The sequence below is a fragment of the Salvelinus alpinus genome, chromosome 32 (genome assembly GCF_045679555.1).
Source record: "Salvelinus alpinus chromosome 32, SLU_Salpinus.1, whole genome shotgun sequence".
NCBI classification, from domain to species: domain Eukaryota; kingdom Metazoa; phylum Chordata; class Actinopteri; order Salmoniformes; family Salmonidae; genus Salvelinus; species Salvelinus alpinus.
The window spans coordinates 15,463,521-15,479,073 of record NC_092117.1 but is presented as its reverse complement, the minus strand read 5'-3'; the positions used below and the strand labels follow the sequence as shown (position 1 = coordinate 15,479,073).

Here is a 15,553-nt window from a genome sequence, read left to right as displayed (position 1 = left end):
CGCTCAACTCTATCGTAAATCATGGAGTTGAGATTAGTTGTCTAGCCTAATGGTAGCCCATACTCTTAGAGCTAGCTAATTATACTATGCAAGCATTTAGCTTCCGAAACTCAATTTGAAATGCAAATGTGCAAAATATAAATCAATATCATTTTTACAATTCCTTTACCTAAACAGATTGCATTTCAATTTGAATTGTCACAAAATGCATAACAAATATATTGCATTATCATTTTCATGACTGGTATGCATAATGTCTGCCAATTTGAAAAATAGCAAAGTGTGTTTGATATTTTACGTCCATGGTACTATCCAGTACAACACTGACACTTAAACATCTAAATGCTTAAAATGGCAAATCTTTACAAAACAATTTGCCATTTCATTTCCTTGTGACAAAAATAATAATTCTCAATTGACACTGCCTTTCCATCATCTGTGGGGTTTAAGACTCAAAATTCAAATGATCAAATTAAATAAATTAATCGTAATGCTTCATTTCGCCATTTCGTTTCCTCATTTGCATTATTGTTTGACCTGTGTTGATTGTCAATCACTGTGCACGGGTTTTCGGTAAGGAAGAGAGGCTGCCTATGCCTGCTAGCAAGTCATTTTCGGTAGAAGCTGTATCGATGTGGTGGAGTTTTAGGCTGTCCCGACAACAACAGCCAAGGAGAGACCCAACAGAAGAACGAGAAATTTGCGGTAGGGAACAATAAAGCTCAGTGGAGGGGACACAGATAGCTACTAGTGGCTAGCTAATATATGTAAACAAAAGTATGTGGACACCCCTTTAAATTAGTGGATTTGGCTATAACAGCCATGCCTGTTGCTGACAGGTATTTAAAACCGAACACAGCCATGCAATCTCCTTAGACAAACATTGGCAGTAGAATGGCCTTATTGCAGGATTCAGTGACTTTCAACATGGTACTGTCATAGTATTCCAACTTTCCAAAAAGTCAGTTTGTCAGATTTCTGCCATGCTAGAGGTGCCCCGGTCAACTTTAAGTGCTGTTATTGTGAAGTTGAAAGGCCACACAAGCTCACAGAACGAGACCTCCAAGTGCCGAAGCACGTAAAAATCTTCTGTCCTCGGTTGCAACACTCACTACAGAGTTCCAAACTGCCTCTGGAAGCAACGTTAGCGCAAGAACGGTTCGTCGGGAGCTTCATGGCCGAACAGCCGCACACAAGCCTAAGATCACCAGAGTGGTATAAAGCTCGCCGCCATTGGACTGTGGAAACACGTTCTCTGGAGTGATGAATCACACGTGACCATCTGGCAGTCCGACGGACGAATCTGGGTTTGGCGGATGCCAGGATAACGCTACCTACCCGAATGCATCGTCCCAACTGTAAAGTTTGGTGGAGGAGGACTAATGATCTGGGGCTGTTTTGACATTCTTGACGATTCTGTGATTCTAACTGTGGCAACAGTTTGGCGAAAGACCTTTCCTGTTTCAGCATGACAATGCCCCGTGCACAAAGCGACATCCATACAGAAATGGTTTGGTGAGATCGGTGGGGAAGACCTTGCCTGGCCTGCACAGAGTCCTGACCTCAACTCCATCAAACACTTTTGGGATGAATTGGAGCTCGTGGCTGAATGGAAGCAAGCACCCGCAGCAATGCTCCAACATCTAGTGGAAAGCCTTCCCAGAAGAGTGTAGGCTGTTATAGCAGCAAAGGGGGGGGGACCAACTCCATATTAATGCCCATGATTTTAGAATGAGATGTTCGACGAGCACGTGTCCACATAGTAGCTTGCTGGCTATGAAGAGGCATTACTGGCTACCGTTACTGGCTAACGTTAACTAGCTAGCCCACTGACACTGTCTAGCTTCACAACAAGACACCATTGTGGAACACCTTTAGGTACAGCAAGTGGCTTTTTTGTCTTGTACTTTCACATTTAGTAGGTGCATTCGAACAAGTAGCTGTATGACTAGCTAGCAAGGTTATTTATTCTCCTTCCAGATAGCTAGCAAGCTGTTGCACTAAAGTTACTCTAGAGGGGATCACTAATGGTATGTTGCTATTCAAAAACAAAGGAATTATCTGAAAGCATGTGAAACTATAGTGTAACGTCACACGTACGATAGAACATTTTGTTTTGCTTTTTTTTCTTGGGGGGGGGTTGCCCAGCTCTCTCACTGTGTCGGAGTTCCAGATGTGGCTGCAGGAGAGGAGTGGTGGACAACACTGGAGGGCATCTTCACTGCCCACATGTAGGACATATACAAGTAAGTATCCCAAATTATGTAGAACTAACTGCTTGGATAGATAAGAGGCAGAGACTAAGCATAGAGGTGGATACTGTGTACTGTATGTTTCCAAGTCATTACTTGACAGTGATTGTGTAACTCAGACACTGTCACACACTGAACAGACCGTGTGAAGAGCACCCTTTGTCATATGCAGTCCTCAAATGATTTGGACTTGTTGCAGAATTGTCCCGATTCTCCCGAAGTGTGCACTTGCACACTTCCATGATGGAGTTTGCAAGTGCACACCATAAGAGAAAGGTGGAGAATTGAGATGTAGCCCTCATGTACTTGCTTAACCACCTATACGCCCATTCCTGTAGCTGAGAGCTACAGTGATATAACAATGAGGGGATTCAATTAAGCTGGCCGGAGATTGCACCGGGTGAAAAGTGATTGTTTTGAAAACCGGGCTGCCTCCCGGGTAAGAGCAGGGTGCTCCGTTTAAAGCCCACAGAGAAGTCGGCTCAAAACAAAATTAAGTATGTGAAGAACATGGAGTAACGATTTAGGATTCAGTGTTCACATGCAAAGTGTATGCTCTTCGTAAAAAAAACTAATATGTACTTTATCTGCCTTCCCAAGTAAAACTAGTAAAATTCTAACATATACTTTATGGAAAATACATATGTTTTCTGAATGATGAATCATGCCGTCTTGTTGACAACATAACCTGGCAGCGCAGATTACTGTTCTATTTGAGCAGGGCGCTCCTCCATCACAGCTTTCGCCCATTCATGTCACATAGCCCTGTGAACCCAGTTCCTGATTAATTAAACTCCCTCAATATAAAAAAAGGGCTACTCTGCGGCATAGTGTCCACAGTAGAATAAAAATAATTCTATTCATGTTGTAGTCCCATGATCCTCCCCCACAGTTCTTGTATGTGACATTTTACAAGTCAAGCTTTCATTTGCACGTTACAGTATTTAATTTTATCCCACAGGGGACAGTACCACAGACTCAGTAAGGGGGAAGATAGATCTATATAATATATGACATGGACTGGAACCAGTCAGAGTTCCTGTGGTCTGATATGAAGGCAACAAAAGCAATACTTGGAAGAAAAGCATTTTAGCTCATTTACCCCAGACCTGACAGTGTGCCTTTCAACTAATCTATTTCGTATTTCAACCCTCAGGAAACTATGATGTCATTGCTGTGTACAAGCAACCCCAGCAGCTCCTCCAGCAGACGCAGCCCCCTCCCGTCATCATCAATCTACACACAATACCTCATAATGACAAAGCAAAAAGTTAGATTTTTTTTAATTCGATTTATTTATTTTTTAATCAAATTTACATACGTATTCAGACCCTTTACTCAGTACTTTGCTGAAGCACCTTTGGCAGCGGTTACAGCCTCGATTCTTCTTGGGTATGACGCTACAAGCTCGCCACACCTGTATTTGGGAAGTTTCTCTCATTCTTCTCTCTGCAGATCCTCTCAAGCTCTGTCAGGTTGGATGGGGAGCGTCACTGCACAGCTATTTTCAGGTATTTCCAGAGATGTTTGATCGGGTCAAGTCTGGGCTCTGGCTGGCCCACTCAAGGACATTCAAAGACGCCACTCTTGCGTTTCTTGGCTGTGTGCTTAGGGTCATTGTCCTGATGGAAGGTGAACCTTCACCCCAGTCTGAGGTCCTGGGCGCTCTAGAGCAGGTTTTCAACAAAGAACTGTGTACTTAAAAATACAACTTTGCGCCGTTCATCTTTGCCTTGATCCTGACTAGTCTCCCAGTCGCTGCCGCTGAAAAACATCCCCACAGCATGATGCTGCCACCACCATGCTTCACCGTAGGGATGGTGCCAGGTTTCCTCCAGACATGACACTTGGCATTCAGGCCAAAGCGTTAAATCTTGGTTTCTCATGGTCAGAGTCTTTAGGTGCCTTTTGGCAAACTCCAAGTGGGCTGTCATGTGCCTTTTACTGAGGAGTGGCTTCCGTCTGGCCACTCTAGCATAAAGGCCTGATTGGTGGAGTGCTGCAGAGATGGGAGAACCTTCCAGAAGGACAACCATCACCACAGAGGAACTCTAGAGCTCTGTCAGAGTGACCATCAGGCTCTTGGTCACCTCCCTGACCAAGACCCTTCTCCCCAGAATGCTTAGTTTGGCCGGGCAGCCAACTCTAGGTAGAGTCTTGGTGGTTCCAAACTTCTTCCATTTAAGAATGACGGAGGGCCACTGTTCTTGGGGACCTTCAATGCTACAGAATTGTTTTGGTACACTTCCCCAGATCTGTGCCCTTGACACAATCCTGTCTCGGCACGCCACTGACAATTTCTTCGACCTCATGGCTTCATTTTTGCTCTAACATGCACTGTCAACTGCGGGACCTTATATAGACAGGTGTGTGCCTTTCCAAATCATTTCCAATCAATTGAATTTAATCACAGGTGGACTCCAAATTAAGTTGTAGAAACATCAAGGATGATCAAAGGAAACAGGATGCACCTGACCTCGATTTTGTGTGTCTCTCATAGCAAAGGGTCTGAATACTTATGTAAATGAGTTTTCAAAAAATCTGTTTTGCTTTGTCATTATGGGGTACTGTGTGTAGATTGGGGATAAAACATTTTAAAAAGCCTCAATCATTTTAGAATAAGGCTGTAACGCAACAAAATGTGGAAAAAGTCAAGGGGTCTGATTACTTTCCAATGGCACTGTTTCTAACCTAGATCGCTAACTACATATACTAGCCATCGTTGCTAGTAGCAAGCACCATGCCCAGTCTGTCTCCCCCTGCGAACTCCTTGCTCACTGGCTGTCCTAGACAGCATAGCAAAGATTATTCAGTATATAGTACAGCTTCACCGCTTCCTGATCCAGAAATAGTTTACGAAATTAAGAGCGCCGTTATTTGTCTGAGCATAGCTAGCAAGACAACCTCTTCTGCTTACCAAAACTCCCACCCACTGTTTGATTGACAGGTCTAACACATCAAAAAAAGTAACACTAAGGAGCAATTGGGAAATAAAAAAGCCAAATTAAGCATTGCAATTGGTTTATTGAATTTCATTGATCATTTGAATGACAGTTAAATCACAGAGTATAGAAAATTATTTCTATTGCAATTGAGAATATGTTCTTTTTGTCACAATTCATGTCATGAGGAAATGTAAAACATGAGAAAATATGTCATTTAAGCATTTACATTTAGTTTTTAAAATGTGTCAGTGTTGTACTGGACAGTACCATGACATTTCTGAAATTGGCAGGCATTATGCATACTCAATTATTAAAATGCTATATATTTTTTTACATTTCAATTTTGTCACAAAAAATGCAAACCCATTTAGGAAAAGCAAACATATTGATGAATAATTAGCATTGCCAATTGAGTTTTGGCAGGTAAATGCATTCATATTACATATGAACTAGTTACTAGCTAACGTTATTATACGAGCTAGCTATTAGCTAATGACGCACTGTTGTTCACAGCTTTTCACTAACATTGTTCATTCATCAAGGTAACAGAGTTTCAGTAATTTTTTATTTAACCTTTATTTAACCAGGTAGGCTAGTTGAGAACAAGTTCTCATTTACAACTGCGACCTGGCCAAGATAAAGCAAAGCGACACAAACAGTTACACATGGAATAAACAAACATGCAGTCAATAATAGAATAGGAAAAAGTCTATATACAGTGTGCGCAAACGAGGTAGGATAAGGTAGGTAAGGCAATAAATAGGCCATAGTGGCGAAATAATGACAATATAGTAATTAAACACTGCAGTGATAGATGTGCAAAAGATAAGTGTGCAAGTAGATACTGGGGTGCAAAAGAGCAAAATAAATAACAGTATAGGGGATGAGGTAGTTGGATGGGCTATTTACAGATGGGCTATGTACAGTTGCAGTGATCTGTGAGCTGCTCTGACAGCTGGTGCTTAAAGTTAGAGGGAGATGAGTCTCCAGCTTCAGTGATTTTTGCAGTTCGATCCAGTCATTGGCAGCAGAGAACTGGAAGGAAAGGCGGCCAAGGAGGAATTGGCTTTGGGGGTGACCAGTGAGATACCTGCTGGAGCGCGTGCTACGGGTAGGTGCTGCTATGGTGACCAGTGAGCTGAGATAAGGCAAGGCTTTACCTAGTAAAGACCTAGTAAAAGGGTTTGGCGACGAATATGAAGCGAGGGCCAGCCAACGAGAGCATACAGGTCGCAGTGGTGGGTAGTAAAAGGGTTTGGCGACGAATATGAAGCGAGGGCCAGCCAACGAGAGCATACAGGTCGCAGTGGTGGGTAGTATATGGGGCTTTGGTGACAAAACGGATGGCACTGTGATAGACTGCATCCAATTTGTTGAGTAGAGTGTTGGAGGCTATTTTGTAAATGACATCGCTGAAGTCAAGGATTGGTAGGATAGTCAGTTTTATGAGGGTATGTTTGGCTGCATGAGTGAATGATGCTTTGTTGCGAAATAGGAAGCTGATTCTAGATTTAATTTTGGATTGGAGATGCTTAATGTGAGTCTGGAAGGAGAGTTTACAGTCTAACCAGACACCTAGGTATTGTAGTTGTCCACATATTCTAAGTCAGAGCCGTCCAGAGTAGTGATGCTGGATGGGCAGGCAGGTGTGGGCAACGATCAGTTGAAGAGCATGCATTTAGTTTTACTTGCACTTAGGAGCCGTTGGAGGCCACGGAAGGAGAGTTGTATGGCATTGAAGCTCGTTTGGAGGTTAGTTAACACAGTGTCCAAAGAAGGGCCAGAAGTATACAGTATGGTGTCGTCTGCGTAGAGGTGGATCAGAGAATCACCAGCAGCAAGAGCGACATCATTGATGTATACAGAGAAAAGAGTCGGCCCGAGAATTGAACCCTGTGGCACCCCCATAAAAACTGCCAGAGGTCCGGACAACAGGCCCTCCGATTTGACACACTGAACTCTATCTGAGAAGTAGTTGGTGAACCAGGCGAGGCAGTCATTTGAGAAATTAAGGCTGTTGAGTTTGCCGATAAGAATGTGGTGGTTGACAGAGTCGAAAGCCTTGGCCAGGTCGATGAATACAGCTGCACAGTATTGTCTCTTTTCGATGGCGGTTATGATATCGTTTAGTACCTTGAGCGTGGCTGAGGCGCACACATGACCAGCTCTGAAAGCAGATTGCATAGCAGAAAAGGTACGGTGGGTTTCAAAATGGTCGGTTATCTGTTTGTTAACTTGGCTTTCGAAGACCTTAGAAAGGCAGGTTAGGATAGATATAGGTCTGTAGCAGTTTGGGTCTAGAGTGTCTCCCCCTTTGAAGAGGGGGATGACTGAGGCAGCTGTCCAATCTTTGGGGATCTCAGACCATACGAAAGAGGTTGAACAGGCTAATAAATAGGGGTTGCAACAATTTCAGCGGATAATTTTAGAAAGAGAGGGTCCAGAATGTCTAGCCCGGCTGATTTGTAGGGGTCCAGATTTTGCAGCTCTTTCAAATCAGCCATCAGGATTTGGGTGAAAGAGAAATGGGGGAGGCTTGGGCAAGTTGCTGTGGGGGCGGTACAGGGCTGTTGACCAGGGTAGGGGTAGCCAGGTGGAAAGCATGGCCAGCCGTAGAAAAATGCTTATTGAAATTCTCAATTATCATGGATTTATAAATAGTGACAGTGTTTCCTAGCCTTAGTGTAGTGGGCAGCTGGGAGGAGGTTCTCTTATTCTCCATGGACTTTAGTGTCCCAGAACTTTTTGGAGTTAGTGCTACAGGATGCAAATTTCTGTTTGAAAAAGTTGGCCTTTGCTTTCTAACTGTCTGTGTAAATTGGTTCCTAACTTGCCTGAAATGTGGCATATCGCGGGGGCTATTCGATGCTAATGCAATAATAACTTTCATGGGGTTAGGTTTGATAGCCAGAAAAAGCAAACAACCACATTCTTTCCAAAAGAGCTAGTTAGCATCACTAGTTGACATTTCAGACCTAACCACTGTACCCAGCACATTGACTCGGTACCCCCTGTATATAGCCTCGTTATTGTTATGTACATGTAACGTTATTGTGTTACTTTTAGATTTATTAGAATATCTTTTTCTTACTTTAGTCCATTTATAAAATATTTTCTTAACTCTATTTTACTGCATTGTTGGTTTTTTATTTATTTTTTTATTTCACCTTTATTTAACCAGGTAGGCTAGTTGAGAACAAGTTCTCATTTGCAACTGCGACCTGGCCAAGATAAAGCATAGCAGTGTGAACAGACAACACAGAGTTACACATGGAGTAAACAATAAAGTCAATAACATGGTAGAAAAAAAGAGAATCTATATACAATGTGTGCAAAAGGCATGAGGTAGGCAATAAATCGAATAATTACAATTTAGCAGATTAACACTGGAGTGATAAATCATCAGATGATCATGTGCAAGAAGAGATACTGGTGTGCAAAAGAGCAGAAAAGTAAATAAATAAAAGCAGTATGGGGGGTGAGGTAGGTAAATTGGGTGGGTAGTTTACAGATGGACTATGTACAGCTGCAGCGATCGGTTAGCTGCCCGGATAGCAGATTTTTAATGGCTTCTATGTAAGCATTTCACGGTAAGGGGTCTACCTACACCTGTTGTATTCGGGGCATGTGACAAATAACGTTACAATTTGATTTGATCATGTTGGTGTCAGTCACTTTGCCTCAATTCTTTTTGTTAGATAACTAGCTAGCTAAAGTTGGCTACATTCTACCTATACATTGCGACTTTCTACTATTGGCTAGGTAGTTACAAATTGGCTACTTGCCTTGATTCGTGCACCACTTGTTTCTTCAAGTTCACGTATTTTAGCTCCTCCGCGACCTGTTGAATTAAGCGTAACATGAACTAGTGCACATGCAAGACTTGCCAAGCTAACTTTCCTGACTAGCTAACTAATTCACACATTTCGCTAACTAGCTAGCATTTGCATAGCATCTTTGTTGTGAGGAATGTTGTTGTTGGTGACCTACCTATAACCCTTCCAATTGAGGTATTTTCCACCGTGAAAGTGACGGGCGGAGTTGAAGCCGACCCGTCTGCGCCACGACCTCCGCGCTCACCTCTACAGGCATAACGATCTCCACTTCTGGAGAACACGCGGTCGTTGTTGCAACCATAGCTGTCCCTCCAATTTTGACAATGCGAACCGTTGGGATCCCCTCTCCCTCTTGGCGCTCTGAAACCACCTGCATTTCCCACCCCAAAACACACATTTTCCTTCGCACTCCCTTTCCACGAAGACTTCCAATCTGTGGGTGGTGCTGTGATAGCAGGCGTAGGTACATCGTTTTCCTCCTCCCAGTCTGACATTACAAACGAGAAAGAACGTTAACTGGCTAGCTAATTTGATATCATCTGACCTGATGCCAATTGTGTTCCCTAACATCCGGTTTTGTGACCTTTATGTGACCTTTCTATTTTTCACACAATCAGCTGTTTGCAGTTCAGTGGGGTGGATGAAAATCCATCCAAATTTTTTAGGAGGATTGTTTTTTGCGTGTTTTTGTCTTCCTCCCTGGCTGAGATTATGCTACGTTCATAAACAAGTGGGAAGGTGATATTTACCACATTCAACTGGAAAACGATCCACGGTAGTGATGGGTCGTTAGCGAACGAGTTGTAGGTAACGTTGGGAGCCGGCATGCATTTAAGAAGAGCCGAATCTATTTATAAATACATTTTAAAAAATAGGATATGAATAATCAAAATATTTAAATGAATAGAATTAACTACTTCAAAGAACGAAAAAAAGAAAAAATAATATAGGCCTAAATGCTCAAGCGCACACACATTCGTTCTGAAATATCTTCTGAGCCGGTGGAAGAACAAGGCCTCTGTCTACCCACGGTTTACTGAAGTCATGACAGGGAGACTGCATAGTGGCCACATCCGTTCTGTCTGAGAGGGTCTTCTCGAAAACGGAACAAATAATTACTGAGAGAAGAAACCGCATTAGCCCCTCAAAAGTGAGGCAGCTTGCATTTCTGAATGCAAATCTCTCATAAAAGCAAAATATGGTCAGCATTGCTGTGTGCTGCTGGTTATAACATGGCAATAAAGAAGAGAGAGAAAAGAGGGACCAGTTTAATGTTTTAAGTGGAATGCTGCAGTTTTGCACATTGTTATTTATTTTTCTTTGATATGGTGCAAAATTATATTATTATGTTGTTCAGATTGTATTCGTTTTGAATTGTTACATTTATATGCACTTTGTTTATATTCGTTAAAAAAGTGATACTTCAAATGCACATGTGTAATAGCATCCTTCATTTTTTACATTTATTTCAATTTGTGGGATTTTGCAGTTTTGCAAATTGTTATTTATTTTTCTTTGATATGGTGCAATATTCTATTATGCTGTTCAGACTCTATTCGTTTTGAATGGTTAGATTTATATGCACTTTGTTTATATACATTAAAAAGTTACACTTTAAATGCAAATGTTTAATAGCATTATTTTTCATAACAAACCAATGCATTTTTAAATACATTGTGGTAAAGGTAGAGTATGATTTCATTTAATAATTTAATTAGAACTGTTTTAACACCAATCATAGTCAAACTATCACAAACTGTTTGACTTGAAAAAATAGAGCCGTTTGGGAGCCAAAAGACCCGGCTCCTTTTGGTGAGCTGAACCGAACGAACCGGGTCAGTGAAAAGAGCCTGAATGCCCATCACTAATCCACTGAACACCCCTCCAACTCGTAATTACTAGTGGGGAAACTCTTCTATCATCCCTGAGCTCCAACTTCTCCCACATACTGACCTCTGACGTCACCTACTAAGGAAATTACCTCAATAATAGCATGTTCGGCAGGTGTTAAAGAAAGGTTCAATAAAAAAATCGGCAGGTGGGTGTGGCTTGAAGCAATGAGTGACGTATTTAAAGGGCAGCAGTGTATTTTGAACCCACAAACCAACCCCTCCCTGTTTTTCAACTGGTCGTTCAGTACAATTCTGTTTCCGTTTAATTGAACATTCCACTAGTTTTTTTTCGTGCTGAACGCAGCCCTTTGAGGACTTCAAGTTAGGCGTAGTGCTGCATTTATAACAAAGTGGGAAGGTGTTATTTACCACATATGATTGGGAAAAATTTACTTGAACCCCCCTCAAACTCGTAATTACTAGTGGAAAACTTATTTATCATCCCTGAGCTCCGACTTCTCCCACATGCTGATCTTTGACGTCACCTACCTAGTTCGTTTACAAGCATGATAGCTGTACTTTTAGTTCATGGATGACACAGCTTGTTTTTTAGCCAGTCAGTGTTTCTCAACAAGTTCATAGCTCATGAATGCATCCAACTGGTATTTACGACTTCACAACTGGTAATTACCACCTTTACACTTGGTTATGAAAGCAACATGAACCAGACTTAGAGCTTCCTCTTACACAGACATCTTAGCATAGTAGGGCATAGGCTGTAGTATCAAAGATGGTGGTGTATATTGACTGGTGTATATAGGAGAATCACCCTCCATTACCCACCTTTGACCTTCTAATCCAATGGGTTTTGAGAAGGAAGCGAGGAGAGAGGAAGCAAGGAATCAAAGAAATGCAATTGAGATTCTTCCTATGGCTCTGCCTCTCCTCTCTTGTAGGCTATTATCTATATTGAACAAATAAATAAATGTGACATGTTACAATTTCAAAGATTGTACTGAGTTACACTTCATAGAAGGAAATCAGTCAATTGAAATAAATGAATTAGGTCTTAATGGCCTGGGAGGGCATAGGCCACCCACTGGGGAGCCAGCCCAGCCAATCAGAATTAGTTTTTCCCCACAAAAGAGCTTTATTACAGACAGAAATACTCCTCAGCACCCTTCCTCCCCCTCCTCAGACGATCCCGCAGGTGAAAAAAATGGATGTGGAGGTCCTGGACAGGCGTGGTTACAAGCTGTCTGTGGTTGTGAGGCCGTTTGGATGTACTGACAAATTCTCAAAAACAATGGCTTATGGTAGAGAAATTTCTCTGGCAACAGCTCTGTTGGACATTCTTGCAGTCAACATGCTAATTGCACGCTCCCTCAAAACTTGACATCTTTGGCATTGTGCTGTGTGACAAAACTGCATATTTTAGAGTTGCCATTTATTGTCCTCGGCACAAGGTACACCTGTTTTATTTCAGCTCATGAGAAATGGGACCAACACTTTACATGTTGCGTTTCTATTTTTGTTCAGTGTAGTTAAAGTGACAGCTCTGTCCAAAGTACTTATCAGACAGCCCGTACTTGGCTGCACAGCTTTCTGTAGGCTGCAGAAAGATCTGGCCTATGTGAGTTGAGTGCCCTATGTAGGGTTGGAAAGGGAGGTTATATTACTGGTAACTTTCTAAGTTTACCAGTAAACTACCAGAATGTGTGTAACTTTAAAGGATCTTATGGAATTTTAATCACATGACATCTAGTGGCTTTTTGAGTAATTCAGATTATCACAGGTGTCATTAATTATCTCTGGACCCTTACAAAATAATAAAATAAGATTATTTTAAAATCAAAAATAGAATGACAAAACTGTAAACATTATCCTAAATACAACTCATCAACTTAGTGAATACCATTGGTGTTAAATATGAGAGTTTCAACATGAAATATCCTTTTTATTTTGTTCACACTTTTATTTATTTAACTATGTCAATGTCAATGTCACGCCAAACTGGTGGCAGTTGTGAAAAAGTAAATAGTTGGAAGAGATGCAGAGTTATCTATTTGTTAATTGTCTTACTTTTTATCTGCATTGTTGGGAAGGGGATGGTAAACGAGCATTTCACGGTAAAGTCTACACTTGCTGTATTTGGCGCATGTGACAAATAAAAATGTATTTGATTTGATTCCTCATTAACCTTATGGTCTATCATCTAGAAACCCATGGACAATATGGACAGAGATATAACAAATTAATACTTTACATTTACATTTAAGTCATTTAGCAGACGCTCTTATCCAGAGCGACTTACAAATTGGTGCATTCACCTTATGATATCCAGTGGAACAACCACTTTACAATAGTGCATCTAACTCTTTTAAGGGGGAGGGGGGGGGTTAGAAGGATTACTTTATCCTATCCTAGGTATTCCTTAAAGAGGTGGGGTTTCAGGTGTCTCCGGAAGGTGGTGATTGACTCCGCTGACCTGGCGTCGTGAGGGAGTTTGTTCCACCATTGGGGTGCCAGAGCAGCGAACAGTTTTGACTGGGCTGAGCGGGAACTGTACTTCCTCAGAGGTAGGGAGGCGAGCAGGCCAGAGGTGGATGAACGCAGTGCCCTTGTTTGGGTGTAGGGCCTGATCAGAGCCTGAAGGTACGGAGGTGCCGTTCCCCTCACAGCTCCGTAGGCAAGCACCATGGTCTTGTAGCGGATGCGAGCTTCAACTGGAAGCCAGTGGAGAGAGCGGAGGAGCGGGGTGACGTGAGAGAACTTGGGAAGGTTGAACACCAGACGGGCTGCGGCGTTCTGGATGAGTTGTAGGGGTTTAATAGCACAGGCAGGGAGCCCAGCCAACAGCGAGTTGCAGTAATCCAGACGGGAGATGACAAGTGCCTGGATTAGGACCTGCGCCGCTTCCTGTGTGAGGCAGGGTCATACTCTGCGAATGTTGTAGAGCATGAACCTACAGGAACGGGTCACCGCCTTGATGTGAGTTGAGAACAACAGGGTGTTGTCCAGGATCACGCCAAGGTTCTTAGCACTCTGGGAGGAGGACACAATGGAGTTGTCAACCGTGATGGCGAGATCATGGAACGGGCAGTCCTTCCCCGGGAGGAAGAGCAGCTCCGTCTTGCCGAGGTTCAGCTTGAGGTGGTGATCCGTCATCCACACTGATATGTCTGCCAGACATGCAGAGATGCGATTCGCCACCTGGTTATCAGAGGGGGGAAAGGAGAAGATTAATTGTGTGTCGTCTGCATAGCAATGATAGGAGAGACCATGTGAGGATATGACAGAGCCAAGTGACTTGGTGTATAGCGAGAATAGGAGAGGGCCTAGAACAGAGCCCTGGGGGACACCAGTGGTGAGAGCACGTGGTGCGGAGACAGATTCTCGCCACGCCACCTGGTAGGAGCGACCTGTCAGGTAGGACGCAATCCAAGCGTGGGCCGCGCCGGAGATGCCCAGCTCGGAGAGGGTGGAGAGGAGGATCTGATGGTTCACAGTATCAAAGGCAGCCGATAGGTCTAGAAGGATGAGAGCAGAGGAGAGAGAGTTAGCTTTAGCAGTGCGGAGCGCCTCCGTGACACAGAGAAGAGCAGTCTCAGTTGAATGACCAGTCTTGAAACCTGACTGATTTGGATCAAGAAGGTCATTCTGAGAGAGATAGCAGGAGAGCTGGCCAAGGACGGCACGTTCAAGAGTTTTGGAGAGAAAAGAAAGAAGGGATACTGGTCTGTAGTTGTTGACATCGGAGGGATCGAGTTTTCAGAAGGGGTGCAACTCTCGCTCTCTTGAAGACGGAAGGGACGTAGCCAGCGGTCAAGGATGAGTTGATGAGCGAGGTGAGGTAAGGGAGAAGGTCTCCGGAAATGATCTGGAGAAGAGAGGAGGGGATAGGGTCAAGCGGGCAGGTTGTTGGGCGGCCGGCCGTCACAAGACGCGAGATTTCATCTGGAGAGAGAGGGGAGAAAGAGGTCAAAGCACAGGGTAGGGCAGTGTGAGCAGAACCAGCGGTGTCGTTTGACTTAGCAAACGAGGATCGGATGTCGTCGACCTTCTTTTCAAAATGGTTGACGAAGTCATCCGCAGAGAGGGAGGAGGGGGGAGGAGGGGGAGGAGGATTCAGGAGGGAGGAGAAGGTGGCAAAGAGCTTCCTAGGGTTAGAGGCAGATGCTTGGAATTTAGAGTGGTAGAAAGTGGCTTTAGCAGCAGAGACAGAAGAGGAGAATGTAGAGAGGAGGGAGTGAAAGGATGCCAGGTCCGCAGTGAGGCGAGTTTTCCTCCATTTCCGCTCGGCTGCCCGGAGCCCTGTTCTGTGAGCTCGCAATGAGACGTCGAGCCACGGAGCAGGAGGGGAGGACCGAGCCGGCCTGGAGGATAGGGGACATAGAGAGTCAAAGGATGCAGAAAGGGAGGAGAGGAGGGTTGAGGAGGCAGGAGATAGGTTGGAGAAGGTTTGAGCAGAGGGAAGAGATGATAGGATGGAAGAGGAGAGAGTAGCGGGGGAGAGAGAGCGAAGGTTGGGACGGCGCGATACCATCCGAGTAGGGGCAGTGTGGGAAGTGTTGGATGAGAGCGAGAGGGAAAAGGATACAAGGTAGTGGTCGGAGACTTGGAGGGGAGTTGCAATGAGATTAGTGGAAGAACAGCATCTAGTAAAGATGAGGTCAAGCGTATTGCCT

The 15,553-nt window shown here is 43.6% G+C and overlaps 1 protein-coding gene across 2 annotated transcripts in view; it reads right to left on the bottom strand.

Moving 5' to 3' along the window:
• Positions 1 to 9,617, bottom strand: part of ddx43 (DEAD (Asp-Glu-Ala-Asp) box polypeptide 43) — a 31,374-nt gene extending 21,757 nt beyond the window's left edge. The window contains exons 1-2 of one of the 2 annotated variants that reach the window (XM_071380164.1): positions 9,188 to 9,617; positions 8,983 to 9,038 (exon numbers count right to left, since the gene is read on the bottom strand). In XM_071380164.1, coding sequence (XP_071236265.1) covers positions 8,983 to 9,038; positions 9,188 to 9,527 — 396 coding nt within the window. In that variant the 5' untranslated portion in view covers positions 9,528 to 9,617. The remainder of the gene's footprint in view (positions 1 to 8,982; positions 9,039 to 9,187) is intronic. The other variant, XM_071380163.1, reaches the window with a different exon arrangement.
• Between the last annotated feature and the right edge of the window lie 5,936 nt (positions 9,618 to 15,553).